This window comes from Neolamprologus brichardi, chromosome 19 (assembly GCF_056152115.1).
Source record: "Neolamprologus brichardi isolate AB-2024 chromosome 19, ASM5615211v1, whole genome shotgun sequence".
NCBI classification, from domain to species: domain Eukaryota; kingdom Metazoa; phylum Chordata; class Actinopteri; order Cichliformes; family Cichlidae; genus Neolamprologus; species Neolamprologus brichardi.
The window spans coordinates 515,001-529,437 of NC_142122.1; the positions used below are offsets into that span (position 1 = coordinate 515,001).

The 14,437-nt window shown below is 47.7% G+C and overlaps 2 protein-coding genes across 4 annotated transcripts in view; one reads left to right on the forward strand and one right to left on the reverse strand.

Annotated features, from left to right (window-relative positions):
* Positions 1–14,437, forward strand: part of ccdc88c (coiled-coil and HOOK domain protein 88C) — a 43,792-nt gene that overhangs the window by 23,883 nt on the left and 5,472 nt on the right. For 2 of the 3 annotated variants that reach the window (XM_087833293.1, XM_087833291.1), the window contains exons 16-26: positions 1–587; positions 2,382–2,509; positions 2,583–2,724; positions 2,804–2,941; positions 3,086–3,247; positions 3,327–3,604; positions 10,164–10,307; positions 10,563–10,749; positions 10,826–10,971; positions 12,071–12,160; positions 12,521–12,768. The exon at positions 1–587 is cut by the window's left edge and continues 211 nt beyond it. In XM_087833293.1, the coding sequence (XP_087689419.1) occupies positions 1–587; positions 2,382–2,509; positions 2,583–2,724; positions 2,804–2,941; positions 3,086–3,247; positions 3,327–3,604; positions 10,164–10,307; positions 10,563–10,749; positions 10,826–10,971; positions 12,071–12,160; positions 12,521–12,768 (2,250 nt within the window). The remainder of the gene's footprint in view (positions 588–2,381; positions 2,510–2,582; positions 2,725–2,803; positions 2,942–3,085; positions 3,248–3,326; positions 3,605–10,163; positions 10,308–10,562; positions 10,750–10,825; positions 10,972–12,070; positions 12,161–12,520; positions 12,769–14,437) is intronic. The other variant, XM_087833292.1, reaches the window with a different exon arrangement.
* LOC148097089 (endonuclease domain-containing 1 protein-like) lies at positions 6,440–14,321 on the reverse strand. The gene is made up of 7 exons (XM_087833294.1): positions 14,309–14,321; positions 7,922–8,032; positions 7,753–7,838; positions 7,538–7,646; positions 7,214–7,385; positions 6,550–6,936; positions 6,440–6,513 (listed from the first exon to the last, which is right to left on the reverse strand). The coding sequence occupies exons 2-7, from the start codon at positions 7,994–7,996 to the stop codon at positions 6,440–6,442; spliced, it is 903 nt and encodes a 300-aa protein (XP_087689420.1). The 5' UTR covers positions 7,997–8,032; positions 14,309–14,321.

Consider the following 14,437-nt stretch of genomic DNA (forward strand, 5'->3'; position numbering starts at 1 on the left):
CCCGCCTCACCACTGTGCAAGAGGAGCTCCAGGAGGCGCAGAGGGAGATGCAGGAGCTGCAGAGGAGGCTGGATCACGCTGGGGAGGAGGCGCAGGGAGAGAGGAAGAGAGCGGAGAGGCTGGAGGTGAACCTGACGGCTCTGAACCAGGAGAAGCATCACATAGAGGAGGAGATGGAGAAGAGCAAAGAGGAGAGGGTGGAGGAAGAGAGGAGGCGGCAGGAGGCAGAAAGCAGAGAGGAGGACCTGAAGAGGGAGATGGAGGAGCTGAAGGAGGAGCGGAGGAGGCGAGTGGAAGGAGACGAGGAGAGGAAGAAGCTCCAGCTGGACCTGGAGCAGTCGGAGAAGGGCCGGAAGCAGCTGGAGAAGGAGAGCTGGAGGATGAGGACGCTCCTGGAGGGGAAGGAGACGGAGCTGGAGGAGAAAACCAGGAGGCTCACCGAGGTCACGAAGGAGGGAGGAGCTCTCAAGAAGGAGGTGGAGCGAATGAAGGAGGCGGCGGTGAAAGCAAAGGAGGTGGAGCGAGAGAACAAGGAGCTTCAGAAACAAGCGACGATCGACAAGAGGACGCTCGCCACGCTCAGAGAGGTGAGAGGAGGGGCAGGGGGAGGAGCTTCATTTAAGGTGTCAGTGGCGCCGCTGGGCGGGTTATTTAGATTCTAGTTCAGAGTTTGGATCTGAGCAGGTGAGCTGTGGAAGCGTCACTTGTGGGTCTGTGTCGGTCTCCTCGTTGCTGCTGACGCCTGTGAGGCCGCGAGGCTGCCATCAGAGCGCGCACGCTCTGAGTAACTACTTTTAAATCCCGGGAGAAATGCAGCCGCATAAGCTATCAGGAATGTTTTTATGAGACCGGAGGAGCCGAACTTCCAGGACATGCATTCAGCTCGTCCTCTGCAGAAGGCACGTAAGAAACGTCATAATCCAGAAACACGCTTTGCAGATCCGATCAGCTGTTGCACTTCCTACTGTGGCAGGAAGTGATGTCATTTTTATCTTGTGGGAAACGTAGTTTTTCCTACAGGGCCTTTCAGAGCAGCATGTTTGACTTGAACTTAAACTGCACTGTTTGAGTTTCTCCTGAAGTTTATAAAAGTGAGCGTAGCTCAAAAATGAAACTACAGACACACTCAGTCAGTTTGCTGTGGTTGGAAATATGTGTAAAAACAAAAAGGCAGGTTATACAGTTTCTACGGGCTTAATGCATACATGTTATTAAAACTTGTATTGATGTATAGCAGCTTGAAAGATGGAACGACAGCAGGTAAAATATGAAGGTGAGCTCTGGTGGACTTGGGTCTGTGGTGGCTTTAAAGGGTTAATCCGTTTCTTTGCTCTCAGAACTGCAGAAAAAGCAGTAAAATGGAAACAATGTATTAAAATCTGAATCTCAATCAAAGACGAGGCGCTCGGTCAGCTTTAACCGACATATACACCAGAAGGCCAGCAGGGGGCGCTGCACTGCTAGGTACTGAACACTGGGGTGTTCTGCAGCATCAGCGTGGAAGGTTCCTGTGAGCGCCACATCGAGTCCTGAACAACCAATCAGCAAGTCTGAAAACGCGCATGTGGTTAAAACAGACTGTAACTTGTGTCAGCTGTTCATTCTCTTTGGAAACCTGCAGAGTGGGCGGGGCAGTAACTCACCAGAGACTAAATACTTTACAACTCAACTTTATTAGTGCAAAAGAATCATCAGTTTATTTCCACTTGAACAAGCAGCTGTGTGAAACCTTCTCCACACTCTGAGTGGGCATCATATCCTACACGATGCGTCTCTGTGTTAGTTCGCTCCCCCAGCGTTGGCTAAGGCCTGCAGCTATTTAAAGCCGACTGTTTGTTGAGTCAGCTTCTCTGGTCTCACCACCGCGCTGGTTGCAGCCTCTTCGTTGACAGCTGTGTTGTACTCTAAGCGCTTCTGCTTCAGATGATGAAACAGGTTTGTGGTGTTTCCTCCCTTCACCACGACGGCCCGCTGGCATGTTCTACAAAACATTGTGCTTTGGTGGCTTTCTGACGAAAACCAAACCAGTTCCGCATCACTGCTGTTGCTCCACTTTTACAAACCAGTTCTGGTTCGTCTGTTTGCCTTCTCGTTCTCCGCCGCCGTGCTTTTTACGCCATGTTTGTATGAAAACAAAGGCACTGCGAATGCGTGTTTTACCCATGTTCTATCGCGATGTTTCCTTCTCTTATCGTTGCCCAACATTACACCGGTGTTACCGTGAAAGGTATAATAGGTCCCAGCTGTACTGCAGATGCTCAGTTCTGGTCGCTCTGCAGACGCTCGGGCAGACGCTCGGGCAGATGCTCGGCGACGTCGGCCGCTCTGAGCCTGACACCGAGCGCCCGTGACCTTCAGCGGTGTTTGTGTCGGTTTTGCAGGAGCTGGTGTCGGAGAAGCTGAGCGTTCAGCAGCAGAAGGTCGAGCTGGAGCGACTGAACGAAGAGCTGGAGAAGATCGGACTGAACCGGGAGAAGCTGCTGCAGCAGGAGCACACGCTGGAGGACAGGTACGACCCCGCGACCTCACCTGTGCACTTTAAAGCGGATCTCTGACGACTCACGGATGTGTTTGAATGTCAGCAGGTACAGGCTGCTGGAGTCTCGGCTGGAGGAAACCGTCCAGCAGACCATGAAGGTCAAGGAGGAGAAAATCTGCAGCCTGGAAAAGAAGCTGGAGGAAAGCAGCGCCCTCAACAAGACGCTCCACGCGGAGCTGGAAGCTGTGAGGAAACGCGCCCTCGCCTTCGCCTCTGTAAACTTGAAGCTGTGCGACAGTCTGACATTTTTCTTTCCCGCTGCAGGCTCGTCAGACGGCGTCCGCCTCGCATCAGCAGCACGAGGAAGTAAACCACAACTTCCAGCAGCACCCGGCGGCTGACCGCAGCGCCACGGCCGAACTGCTGCGGATCAAAGATCACCTGATCGACGTGGAGAAGAACGTGAGCCGCTGTTTCTGATCATCGTTAATAATGATGTTATCACTGTTAATGATTATAGCAGCGCAGGAACGTTTCCTGCTCAGCAGAAATGTTCTCGCACGTGAAAAATGCTTTGATGAGTTTGTGTGAAACTGTTTGGTCCAGAACGCCTCCCTGCAGACGGAGAGCAGTCTGCTGAAGGAGCAGCTGAAGCAGCTGGAGAACCAGAACACTTCCCTCAACAACCAGATGGCGGCGCTGCAGCGGCACGCCACCACGCTGCAGGAGCAGAACTCGGCGTTGCACACGCAGACGGCGAAGCTGCAGGCACGCTCACGCACGCGTAACTTGGACCCAGTTTACACTCGGGCCGTCGCGCTCACGCTTCATCTCTGTGTCCTCTCAGGTGGAGAACTCCACCCTCTCCTCTCAGAGCGCCTCTCTCATGGCCCAGAATGCCGTGCTGCAAGGCCAGGTGACCGCCCTGGAGACGGAGGTGGAGTCTTGGCAGCGGCAGCGCGAGGAGGCGTGGCGAGCCAGAGAGGGCGTGCTCAGCGATCACGAGCGCCTGCTGAGCGTTCACGAGAGGCAGGCTCACGAGTACGAGCAGCTGATCAGTCAGCACGCGGCGCTGAAGGGCAAACAGAGGGCGCTGGAGAGCGAGCACAGGACGCTGCATGGCAAGTAAGTGGACGTATCATTTCAAATTCTCAAAGACTGCTGGCATCGCTACCAGAACACTGTCAAAGAGGCAAAAAGGGAATATTTTGCAAATATTATTTCTTCCAACTGTCATAACCCACGTGTGTTATTTAGGGCCATTGACACTGTTCTTAATACTCCATTGAATGTCTGTCTGGAAGTTTCTCCTGAGATTTGCAATGATTTTCTGAACTTTTTTATGGAAAAGGTTGTCACCACCAGGGCTCTGATCACAGCTCCTGACTCTGACCCCTCTGTCTCTGTCCCTTGCGCTGCTGTTTTCACTCAGTTTGAGCTTGTGACGCTCTCCACTTTAGAGGATGTGGTTCGCCATATTAAGCCCACAGGTTCCCCACGGGATCCTGTCCCTCCACAATTCTTTAAAGAACTTTTTCCTAGTATACGACAGTATGTCCTAGAAATTATTAACAGCAGTCTGTCTTCTGGTATGGTTCCTGCAAATTTCAAACATGCAGTAGTGCAGCCACTGCTTAAGAAACCTGGCCTTGATCACACAGTTTTAGCGAACTATAGGCCTATTTCCAAGCTGCCTTTAGTCTCCAAGGTTTTAGAGAAAATTGTTTTTAGTCAACTGAAAGATTTTATAGATGATAATGGCATCTTTGAGGTTTTTCAGTCAGGTTTTAAAACCCTTCACAGCACAGAATCTGCATTATTAAGGGTTTTTAATGACCTCCTTCTGTCATGTGATTCTGGTAACCATGTTGTTCTTGTCTTGCTTGACCTAACTGCTGCCTTTGACACCGTAGACCACAATATTCTAATTTCTCGATTACATGATGTAGTGGGTATTGGTGGCACTGCACTTAATTGGTTTAGGTCTTATTTGTCAGATAGAACTTTCTCGGTTACGAATCGTCTTCTGCTCCTCTGTCATGCGGCGTCCCACAGGGCTCAATTTTAGGGCCACTGCTCTTTTTACTGTATCTATTGCCTCTGGGTTCTATCCTTAGAAGGTATGGGATCTCATTTCATTGTTATGCCGATGACTGCCAAATTTATTTGCCAGTAAAGCACAAGGATGGCATCTACATAAAACCTCTCTTGACATGTCTAGATGACAGTAAAGCTTGGTTGGCTCTAAACTTTTTAAATTTTAATGAAAAGAAAACAGAAGTGTTGGTGTTTGGACCCAGTGGCCCCTGTGAGTCCTCTGTAGATTTGGGATCCCTGGAAGTCTATTTTAAACCTGTTGTTACTGACCTTGGTTTTAAGTTGGACAGTGATTTTAAATTGGACAACCAAATCAGAGCAGTGGTGAAGTCCAGTTTTTATCATTTAAGGCGACTGGCAAGAGTAAAATCTTTTCTTTCGAGGCAGCATCTTGAAACAGTGATCCATGCTTTTATTTCTTCCCGCCTGGACTGTAACTCACTTTATGTGGGGGTCAGTCAGTCGTTGCTCTCACGTCTGCAGCTGGTTCAAAATGCGGCTGCACGACTCCTAACAGGAACTCGAAAAAGAGAGCATATAACCCCCGTGCTAGCCTCTCTGCACTGGCTGCCTGTGTCTTTTAGAGTTCATTTTAAACTTCTTATGTTTGTTTTTAAATGCCTCCACAGTCTTGCCCCGCCTTACCTCTCTGAGCTTCTTCATCCCCACACACCCTGTTGGTCTCTCAGGTCAGCTGACCAGCTGCTCCTGGAGGTACCGAGATCCAGGAGGAAGCTCAGAGGGGGCGGGGCCTTCTCTATTGTGGCTCCAAAATTATGGAATAATTTGCCCATGCATGTTAGAGAGGCCCTTCACTGTCCACTTTTAAATCACGTCTTAAAACCCACTTTTATTCCTTGGCTTTTAACCTCAGTGAGACTTAGTTTCTCTTTTAATTGAAGTAGTTATTTAATGATTTCACTCTTATTTTATTTGGTTTTTACTTATATCTTATGTAATTTTATTTTACAGTTCCAATGTGCAGCACTTTGTGTCAGCTGTGGTTGTTTTAAAGTGCTTTATAAATAAAGTTGATGATGATGATGATGAAGTAAGTGGACGCGTCGGCGTGAAGCGCTGGAATGATTCAGGTAACAGGAAGCAGCACAGGTGTGAGAAAGGGCGCCGAGTGTAAACATGGAAACGGCTCCTGATCGCTCCTGAGCCGCAAGTTTCATTTTAGCTGATCTACCTGTACGTGTCACTTCCTGTCTGTGCCACTTGTGCTGTCAGCTTCACCTTTGACCCTTTAAATCAGGCTAATACCTGCGAGGTGTACATGAAATGAACCACTCTCAGAGAGACGCTTCGAGACAGCTGACCTTTGACCCAATGACACCTCCTCCTTTCACAGTTAAATAGAGGTTTGCTCTGAAACTGCAGCTGCAGTCACGATGGCGATGAAGAGCAGAGGGTCTGATGAGCACGGAGCGCCGCTGCTCGCTCTGCTGCTCGCTCTGCTGCTCGCTCTGCTGCTCGCTCTGCTGCTCGCTCTGCTGCTCGCTCTGCTGCTCGCTCTCTGGGGTTAAATGTGTTTGTTCCAGCTGAGGAACATCAGGCGTCTGCGCTCTGAGGTCAGAGCCTCCATCGGCTCACTGAAGTTCGTCACACTTGAACACAAACACGCGACACTGAGCATTTCATCAGATTTTAATAAGCAACAAGCTGCAGTGAAGCTGCTCTCAGAGTAAAGCAGCCTGTAAGCATGACAGCATGTGTTCACCTGCACCATAAACGTGCTGACATTTGTGCGACACAGTTAAGATCACAGTAACTGTTTACATGAGTTCATGTGTGCAGTGCTGAGGAAAGGATGAGCTGCGTGACTCTGCAGAGATCAGTGACCTCGTGAGTATTTCTGGATTATATGTCACAAGGATTTCCTGCTGCTGCAGACGCACCTGCAGACGCACCTGCAGACGCACCTGCAGACGCACCTGCAGACGCACCTGCAGACGCACCTGCAGACGCACCTGCAGCCTGCTCCACATAGCAGTTGTTGTCAAACAGCTGACCTGCAACTTGGTTGTGTTTTACAAGAAAGGCTTGAAGCTGTGCCAGGGTGCACTCGTAGATCTTGTTCTCATCATTCTTAGCTGTGGCACCTCCACTCTCATAAGACTGTGATTTCTGGTTATAGTAGCAGTGGGCGACCCACATGTAGTCAGGGATGTTGACACCTGGCTGGTTATCTCTTTTGATCCAGTTTCCTTCTGATGGAATCGCACCGACCAGAACGTAGACGTTCTCTTTGGCCAAAGCTTTGAGTTCATCCTCATATTTTTTCCACTTCCCTTTGTTCAGCGTTTGTTTTTGAGGAACTATGTTGGTCAGGGTCATAGTGGCTTTGGAAGCATCACCTGTGGAAAATGATGTAGAGACAGAAGGATGTGATTGGTGGGTGGATGAGAGCGTAGCAGGTTATGATAAAGTGCTGTGTAGAATACATTTCCCTCATAAACAGAGTTTAATTATTTTTAAAGGTCTTGTGTTTGAAGTCTTCTTCTTTCCTGTGTTCTCCGGTACATGTTCCTGAGACCGTGTTCTGTCTCCCACATGTGAGAACACGCGTGTACATCTTACTGAGTGTGCACGAGACACACGACAAACCCCTCAGAACGGCTCGACCTCTCTTACCTGCATGATGTGAGCTGGGATTCAGGTGACCTCGGCTGTAACCAGCAGGAAGTTTATTGTAGTCGTCATCTGTTGCCTGCGTCTTTCCTATTTCCTTAGTGTCTAGTGTAGGATGTTTGTAAATCAGTGAATCCTTTGTCATCATCTCCTCTTCAAACTCCTGTTTTACCAGCTAAAAGTAGAAGATCGACATGAAGTGATGTAAACATGTTATAGATCAGCTGATCTACATACACACAGTTCTGGTGTGTTACTGTAATATTACACACAGAAAGTACTGCCATCACTTTTTGAGTAGGTCTCATTTACAAAGCTGTCGTATACCTGAGGCTCCACCATCCAACTGGAATCTGAACGTTTTCCATCCTCAACTACATAAGCGGAGTAGACGGGAATGCGGTTGGTGGTGTCGTACAGGGTGGCAAAGCGGTAGCTGGTGGTTCACAGAGTCAATTAGAAAGACTGAATCTTAAAAGTAAAGTTCACAATAGTAACAGCTCTGCGGTTTAACAGAATAAATAAAAATCAAAAGAAATTACCTGTCTTTATACTTCTGGCAGATGTGGACGTGATTATTGGATTTCCACTTTGGCACATACCCGTTGTAAAAGAATTCTATGCAGTCCTACACAACAGAGCAGCAGAAACCAGGTTTAAACACGCACAGAAACCATCTTATCATCTTTATGAACGCACTGACGCACAAACCTCAAAGTTTTTCACGACGTGTGCGTTGACGGGAAAGACGAGGAGGAGGAAGCACACGGTCACCGAGCTCTGCATGCTGGATAAGTCTGAGATCCTCTGTGTGAGTAACACCTAACACAAGAAGAAATGAGCTTTTTGAACAGCATAGTAAAATAATAATGTGTCGCTGCATGTTTCAGCTCACCTGTGCTGCACCTGTGCCGCATGTTGCTCTCCGCAAGAACTGCTGCTTTTATGTGTAACCTCACATACCTTCTCTTTGTTCTTTTTTATTTTCCTATCTGTGACAGTTTGTGCTGTAAAAATGAGAATGTACCATATCAGGTGGCTGCATGTGTGCCGTACCTAAAGTAGACCTGGTTTTATTAGGAAAAGTAAGAGTTAAATATTAGCTATACTTATCGCCTCATGGTCACCGGTCCAAATACTGAAGATACTTCACATCCTCGTCTGTTCGTTTTAACCTGTTGGTGAGAAACTTTGAAATCATACAACTTTCTGGAAAAGCACAGCTGCTGGAACAACTGCTGGCAGAGAGGGAACCCCAAATGATTGGGTGTCATCCCAGAGAGCCTGAGGGAATATAAAGTGTGATCCCAGAAATAATACTGTAATCCTTTAACTGGTAATAAACCCACCAGTTTGTGTTCTTCCACATGGCTGCCCACACAAACATTTACATTACTGTGCTGGAAGCAGACAGCTTCCTGTGATAAACAGCTACACGTTTCACTAATGTGTCACTGAAGACAACACTCACACACTCCAGAGGCACAAAGAGAGTGCAGAGCTTTGTAAGTCATCGTGCTCAGTGTTCCTACAGCAAATGTGTGTTTGCAGCTGTGCCCTTCTTCAACAAAGAGATTAATAATCTCATTTTAGAGCAGCACTACACTCTGATTATTTAGTTTTCAGTGTTTGGAAGCCACAATAATATGGCTTTTATTTTATTATAATGACTTTATGTTAGCAAGATGTTTAACTGGAAGTAACCAGAATAAAAAACATGGTGTGTTTATTAAATGTTTTCGACTGTAGAATGAAAAGCATGAGTGCCGATAACTTTTATAACTTACGTACCTTCCCCTTTTTTTTTTTTACTGTCCGCATGTTATCTCTACTCATAGTAAAACATTACCTATGAAGAATTTGGCTAAAAACAAGATAAAAACTAGAGTCTGCTTCCAAATGTAAATTGCAACCTGATAATTCACAAAATTAAGAATTAAATTAAAGAATATATTAAAAAAGTCTTTTTAATATAATGTATTTATCCATCTTCTTCCACTTATCCAAGTCTGGGTCAGGCTGGAGTCTATCACAGCTGCCATGTGGTGAGAGGTGTGGGTACACCTCAGCTAGAGGTTTTATAACGTCACACACAGAGACGGGCTCGTGTTAGAATGATCAGTTAGCTTTAGCCCACCTACACAGAGAACATGGGGACCCCACACAGCAGGGCCCAGCGGCTGCTGCAGGACAAACATGGTTTATTCAATACAATAAATATAGACTGTACCCCATAACAGTGGCTGTGCTTCTCAGCAATACATCAGGAATAATAAACGGATGTGTGTAAATATTTTCCATGGCTGATGGCAGCCATGCTGACGTGATCTTCTGAGGAAGATCCAACTTTGCTGGATTCGAACACTCGGTCAATAAACTTGATGAAGGTAATCAAAGTGTTTTTCAGAGCGAAAGTTTGATTTTTAGCGCACTCGAGGCTAACATCGGCTGCCAATAATGTTAGCTTATAACCAGCAGTTGTTGTTTAGCCGTCCATCTCTGCCACTGTATTCAAGATGGCGGGGTAACATGGCGGCTTCCACAAACCAGTGCCCGCTCATGTGTATTTTTAAGGGATGAATTCTAAGAGTGCACGTGTTTGTTGAGTACAATATTATTCTTTTTTCCTTTCAATAAGTGACTTCTTCATACTGGAAACACTCCAGATGAACCGAATCAACCGCCTGGGATTTCCTCACCTGGATGACTGAGCAGAAAAGCCCTTGCCCACCTTTTTACTTCTTTATTTTTTCTACATGTGAGATACAACAGAGATGAAGATTAAGTCTGAAATGTAAAAAGTATTGAGATTTTTGTTAGTTTTGGTCCTGAGGTCGGAGGTCACAGGTCCTTTGTGGGGATGATGACCTTTCTCCAGACACAATCGATACAGGTTCGATAGATCCATACTCGTCGTTTTGCTCTTTTTAAGTGTGTGTCTGTCTGTCTGCAGGTACTGTGCACTGCTACAGCAGAAGGAGAAATGGGAGGAGCATGAGGGGCGTGGCCTGAAAGAGAAGGAGGAGCTAAACCTGGAGATCCAGAAGAACCGCCTCCTGCAGCAGGAAAACCTGCAGCTGAAAACAGATGTGGACAGGTGATGTGTTTTCACACACAGACTGTATAGCAAAGATGGACAATCATGACATCACGCGTTAGGTTCTGATGTTCTGAAGCCTCTGTGTTAGCGTTTTCTCCTCCATGTTGGTTCCAGAAGTGACCATGTTTGGATGAGAGGGCGGAGCTACCAGCTGATGCTGCTCATCAGAGCTCAGTAACAGCCAATGAAAACCCTCGACAGCAGCCAGTGAGCACAGACTTTAAACTGTTCACCTTCTGCTTCCATCTTCAGACTCTCCGAGAGCCAATCACAGCAGGCGGAGCAGAGCAAGGGGCTCCAGCAGCGACACAACGAACTCAAGAGCTCTTTAGGCTCCGCCCAGCTGGAAGTGAGTCAGTGGATGGCGCGATACGATTCGCTGATGGAGCAGCACCAGACGCTGGATCTCACCATGACCAAACTAGACAACCACTGTGAGGTAAGCGCACGTTTTTCTGAAACAGCTGATTGACGGGCTGCAGCGTGGTCACCGCCTCCCCCGTGTGTGCGCCCAGCTCCTGAGTCGCCTCAAAGGGAACCTGGAGGAGGAGAACCACCACCTGCTGAGCCAGATCAACCTGCTGAGTCAGCAGAACCACGCGCTGCTGGAGAGGAGCATGGAGAGCAAGGAGCTGTACCACCAGGAGCAGAAGCTCTACATGTGAGTGCTCGTCAGCCGCCGCGAGGTTCAGGTGACGCCCTGCAGGACGAGCTGATCGCTGACGAACGCGGTTCATCCTCAGCTGGCAGTCAGTGCTGTCCTCACATCTGTGTTTAGCTTTTACGTGACTGCGCACACCTGCAGGCGCACACCTGCCATCTCATCAGCAGGTTGGACCATCTAAATCAGGGGTGTCAAACGTACGGCCCGTCTCATCTGGCGGTGAGATCATTGTCAGTTATTGATGGCCGTCAGTGTGGGGGAGTTGAATCGTCAGCCCTGCTGAGAATCCTCGCAGGGAGGGGTGGGACATTATTTTGACGGGCACACCATGCGGCAAATCGCAGGCGAGTGTAGTGGTACGGGCCAGGTACACAGACACAAGCGTGTCGGGGGAACGCGAAGAAAGAGTGAAAACGTAAAATGAGCAGTTGTCTGTGTTTGAGTGAAAAGCTGAGGACAGAAATCATGAGGATTGTCCTGAAATCTCTCGTGTTCTCGCTGGTAGCAAGAAATCCATAAAATAAGATAAAAATCAGCTCCTTGAAAAGAGAACTTAAGTTCAGTGATGAATGTTAGACAAACGTGTGTTTGAATGTCAGAGATGCAGAAATGTGTTTGTGCAGCTCAGAGTCTGAACGAGTCTCACAGGCCTGAACGTGAAGCTGTTCATAATTATTACACTGCTGCTCACAGAGACACGCAGACACTTTCCTACTCAAACCTCCTCATGGCGTTCACACACAGTCACTAACCCGCGGCCCCGTACCGGGTTTAACGGACGTACTGTCACATCTCTTATTTAAATGTAGACGCGTGTGGTTTCCATGGAAACGCCAGAGTCTCAGCGAAAAGCTCAAAACAATTTCAGAAACCGACCCAAACACACAAAGAGAAATATCAGTTTTTCTGTGACTCCGGTGAAATAAAGAGTCTGAGCGACAGAAAAACAGCTGAATCTGTAACGTCTGACAGGAAGTTGCACTGGTGTGTGGGCCGCCAGACATAAAGTGAGTTTGACACCGCTGATCTAAACTCCACCCGGCGCCGCGGTGCCGTCAGGGATCACAAATGTGACGATGTCTGTCTGTCTCGTCAGTGATAAGCTGAACGCTCTCCGTCGTCAGAAGGAGAAGCTGGAGGAGAAGATCATGGACCAGTACAAGTTCTACGACCCCACGCCTAAAAAGTAAGTCCACACTTCACAGCATCAGCTGTTGGGTATCCATACGCATCTACAGACCGAATCCCAGAGTCCTGCTCAGCGCTCATGCGTGCTGCCAGGTTTGTCCCACCTGTGACAAACAGCGGCTGCAGGTTTCAGAAACATGAAAGAGCCAACGTGCTCGTGGAGGTTTGATTTTTCTAGGAGGTTTTTTTAAAGCGCTTTGAGGCGACTGTTGTTGTGATTTGGCGCTCTACAAATTGAAAGAGTGACGCCGTTTCCTGCTTTGTCGTCCAATCAGAGCCCTGATTGTGTTTAAAAGTGCGAGTGCTCACTGTGTTGCAGGTCTTGATTATCGATTAAGCGCGCTGCCGTGTGTTGCAGGAGGAGTCAGTGGGCCGGAGCCAAAGCGTTAGTCAAGCTCATCAAACCCCGAAAGGAGAGCAGCCGGGAGAGGGGGGCCGAGAGGGAGCGGACCAAGAGCGCCCCGGACATCCCCCTACCAGCCACGCCCCCCCTCCTGCCCCCCGAGACCCCGCCCCCTCCACCCCAGAGGACCCTCAGTGACTCGCAGGATGGCGGCCATAACAGCCCGGGCCCCCAGAGTCCAGCTGTGACCCCCATCAGCCGAGGTACACACACACACACACACACACACACACACACACACACACAGAAACTCGTTAAACATGCCTGCAGAGTGTTTCCTGTCGGGGACTCGCTCGCTGTGAAGTTTGGGGACTTCTGATCAGAGGCTCAGAGCACATGTGGGGAGCTGCTCTCTCTGTCCTGTAGAGGGCGCCGTTGGCTTTCACATGACTGACAGTAAGTTCACACTTGGAACCTTCCTGAGCAGCTGATCCAGCCGTGCACACGTCTGACATTTTTCAGGGTTTTTATCAGATTCGATCCGTTCTTTGACTCGTTACCTGTCGGTCATCGCTCCACAGACGCAGCTCAATTCAGACATGCAGTGACAGGTCCTCGTCTGCACAGCTGTTTGTGCACTTTTAGTCTGAACAGGAGTTTTCTGCAGGCGTGTTGTTGGTGTGTTACTCCTCAGCTGTATGCACACGTGGAGCGAGCAGCCCTCTCACAGAAACCTTTGTTTGTTTCTTTGGAGCCTAAAAGAGAACAAAGTGAAACAGGAAAGAACAACAAAAACTGTCTTTGTGCTTTTTGGCCGGCGTGACGTTCCAGATGTCACATTCTTAGTTTGGGACCGTCGGGAATGCTGGCACGCCTTCAACCCTTTAAAACCGGTCAGAGCAGCACGCTCCGTTTTGCGTAACTATTTTTAAATCCCGGTAGCTCTGCAACCACGTGAGCTAGCGCAATAATTTTTTTGCATATGAAACCGGAGGAGTTGTACTTACATCTTATGCCATCAGCTTGTCCTCGGTCACAGTTTCCTTCCACATATAACTTTGCAAAAACTGCATAAAAAGCGCTTGCAGCAACAAAAACATAATATTCCAGAAACACGCTTTGCCGATCCGATCAGCTGTTCATAACACTTCCTACGTTGGAATAGACGTCAGCGCGAACTATCACATGTCCGCCATTACCTGCCCGAAACCGTAAGTGATGTCATTTTTGCAGAAATGTAGGTTTTTATCTTTATCGTCACCTTATAAGCCTGTACTGGAGTTTTTAAAAGTCATGTTTGACTCTTTATTATTTCTGGGATGCTTAGGACTCATATTGCACTGCTGGAAATAGTTTATTTTGATGCATATGCTGCTTTTTTGCAAATTTGCATTATAATATTTATTTCCGTTTTTCCTGCAGTATATAAAAATTGGTGTATTTCAAAAATAAAACTATGAAGACACTCAAAATAAATTTCCTGTGGTGGGAAACTATTTTGTGCAACTTTTTTGTATTTACAGTTTTGAGGGATAAGCCTCTTAAATTTCTCTAACTAGAAATATATGTTAAAAAACAAAAACGATTTTCAATTTCTTTGTAGTTTATTGCACTTTTTTGCAATTTATGTAATTACTATGCACTTAATGCAGACATATTATTAAAATCTGGGCTGTAATGGTTGTATTGATGTATAACAGCTAAAATGCTCCCACAAACGGCTCCACAGCATGTAAACATATAAAGATAAGCTCTGGACTTGGTTCTGTGGTGGGTCATAAAGGGTTAAAATCACTCACGGACCGTCGCTGAGAGCAGGAACGTGTGTCCACGTCTGTGTCCACGTCTGTGTCCACGTCTGTGTCCAAGATGAGCAGCACCGCAGTGTCCTCCAGCTGTTCAGCACATCTGGACAAAACAGGACAGATCATG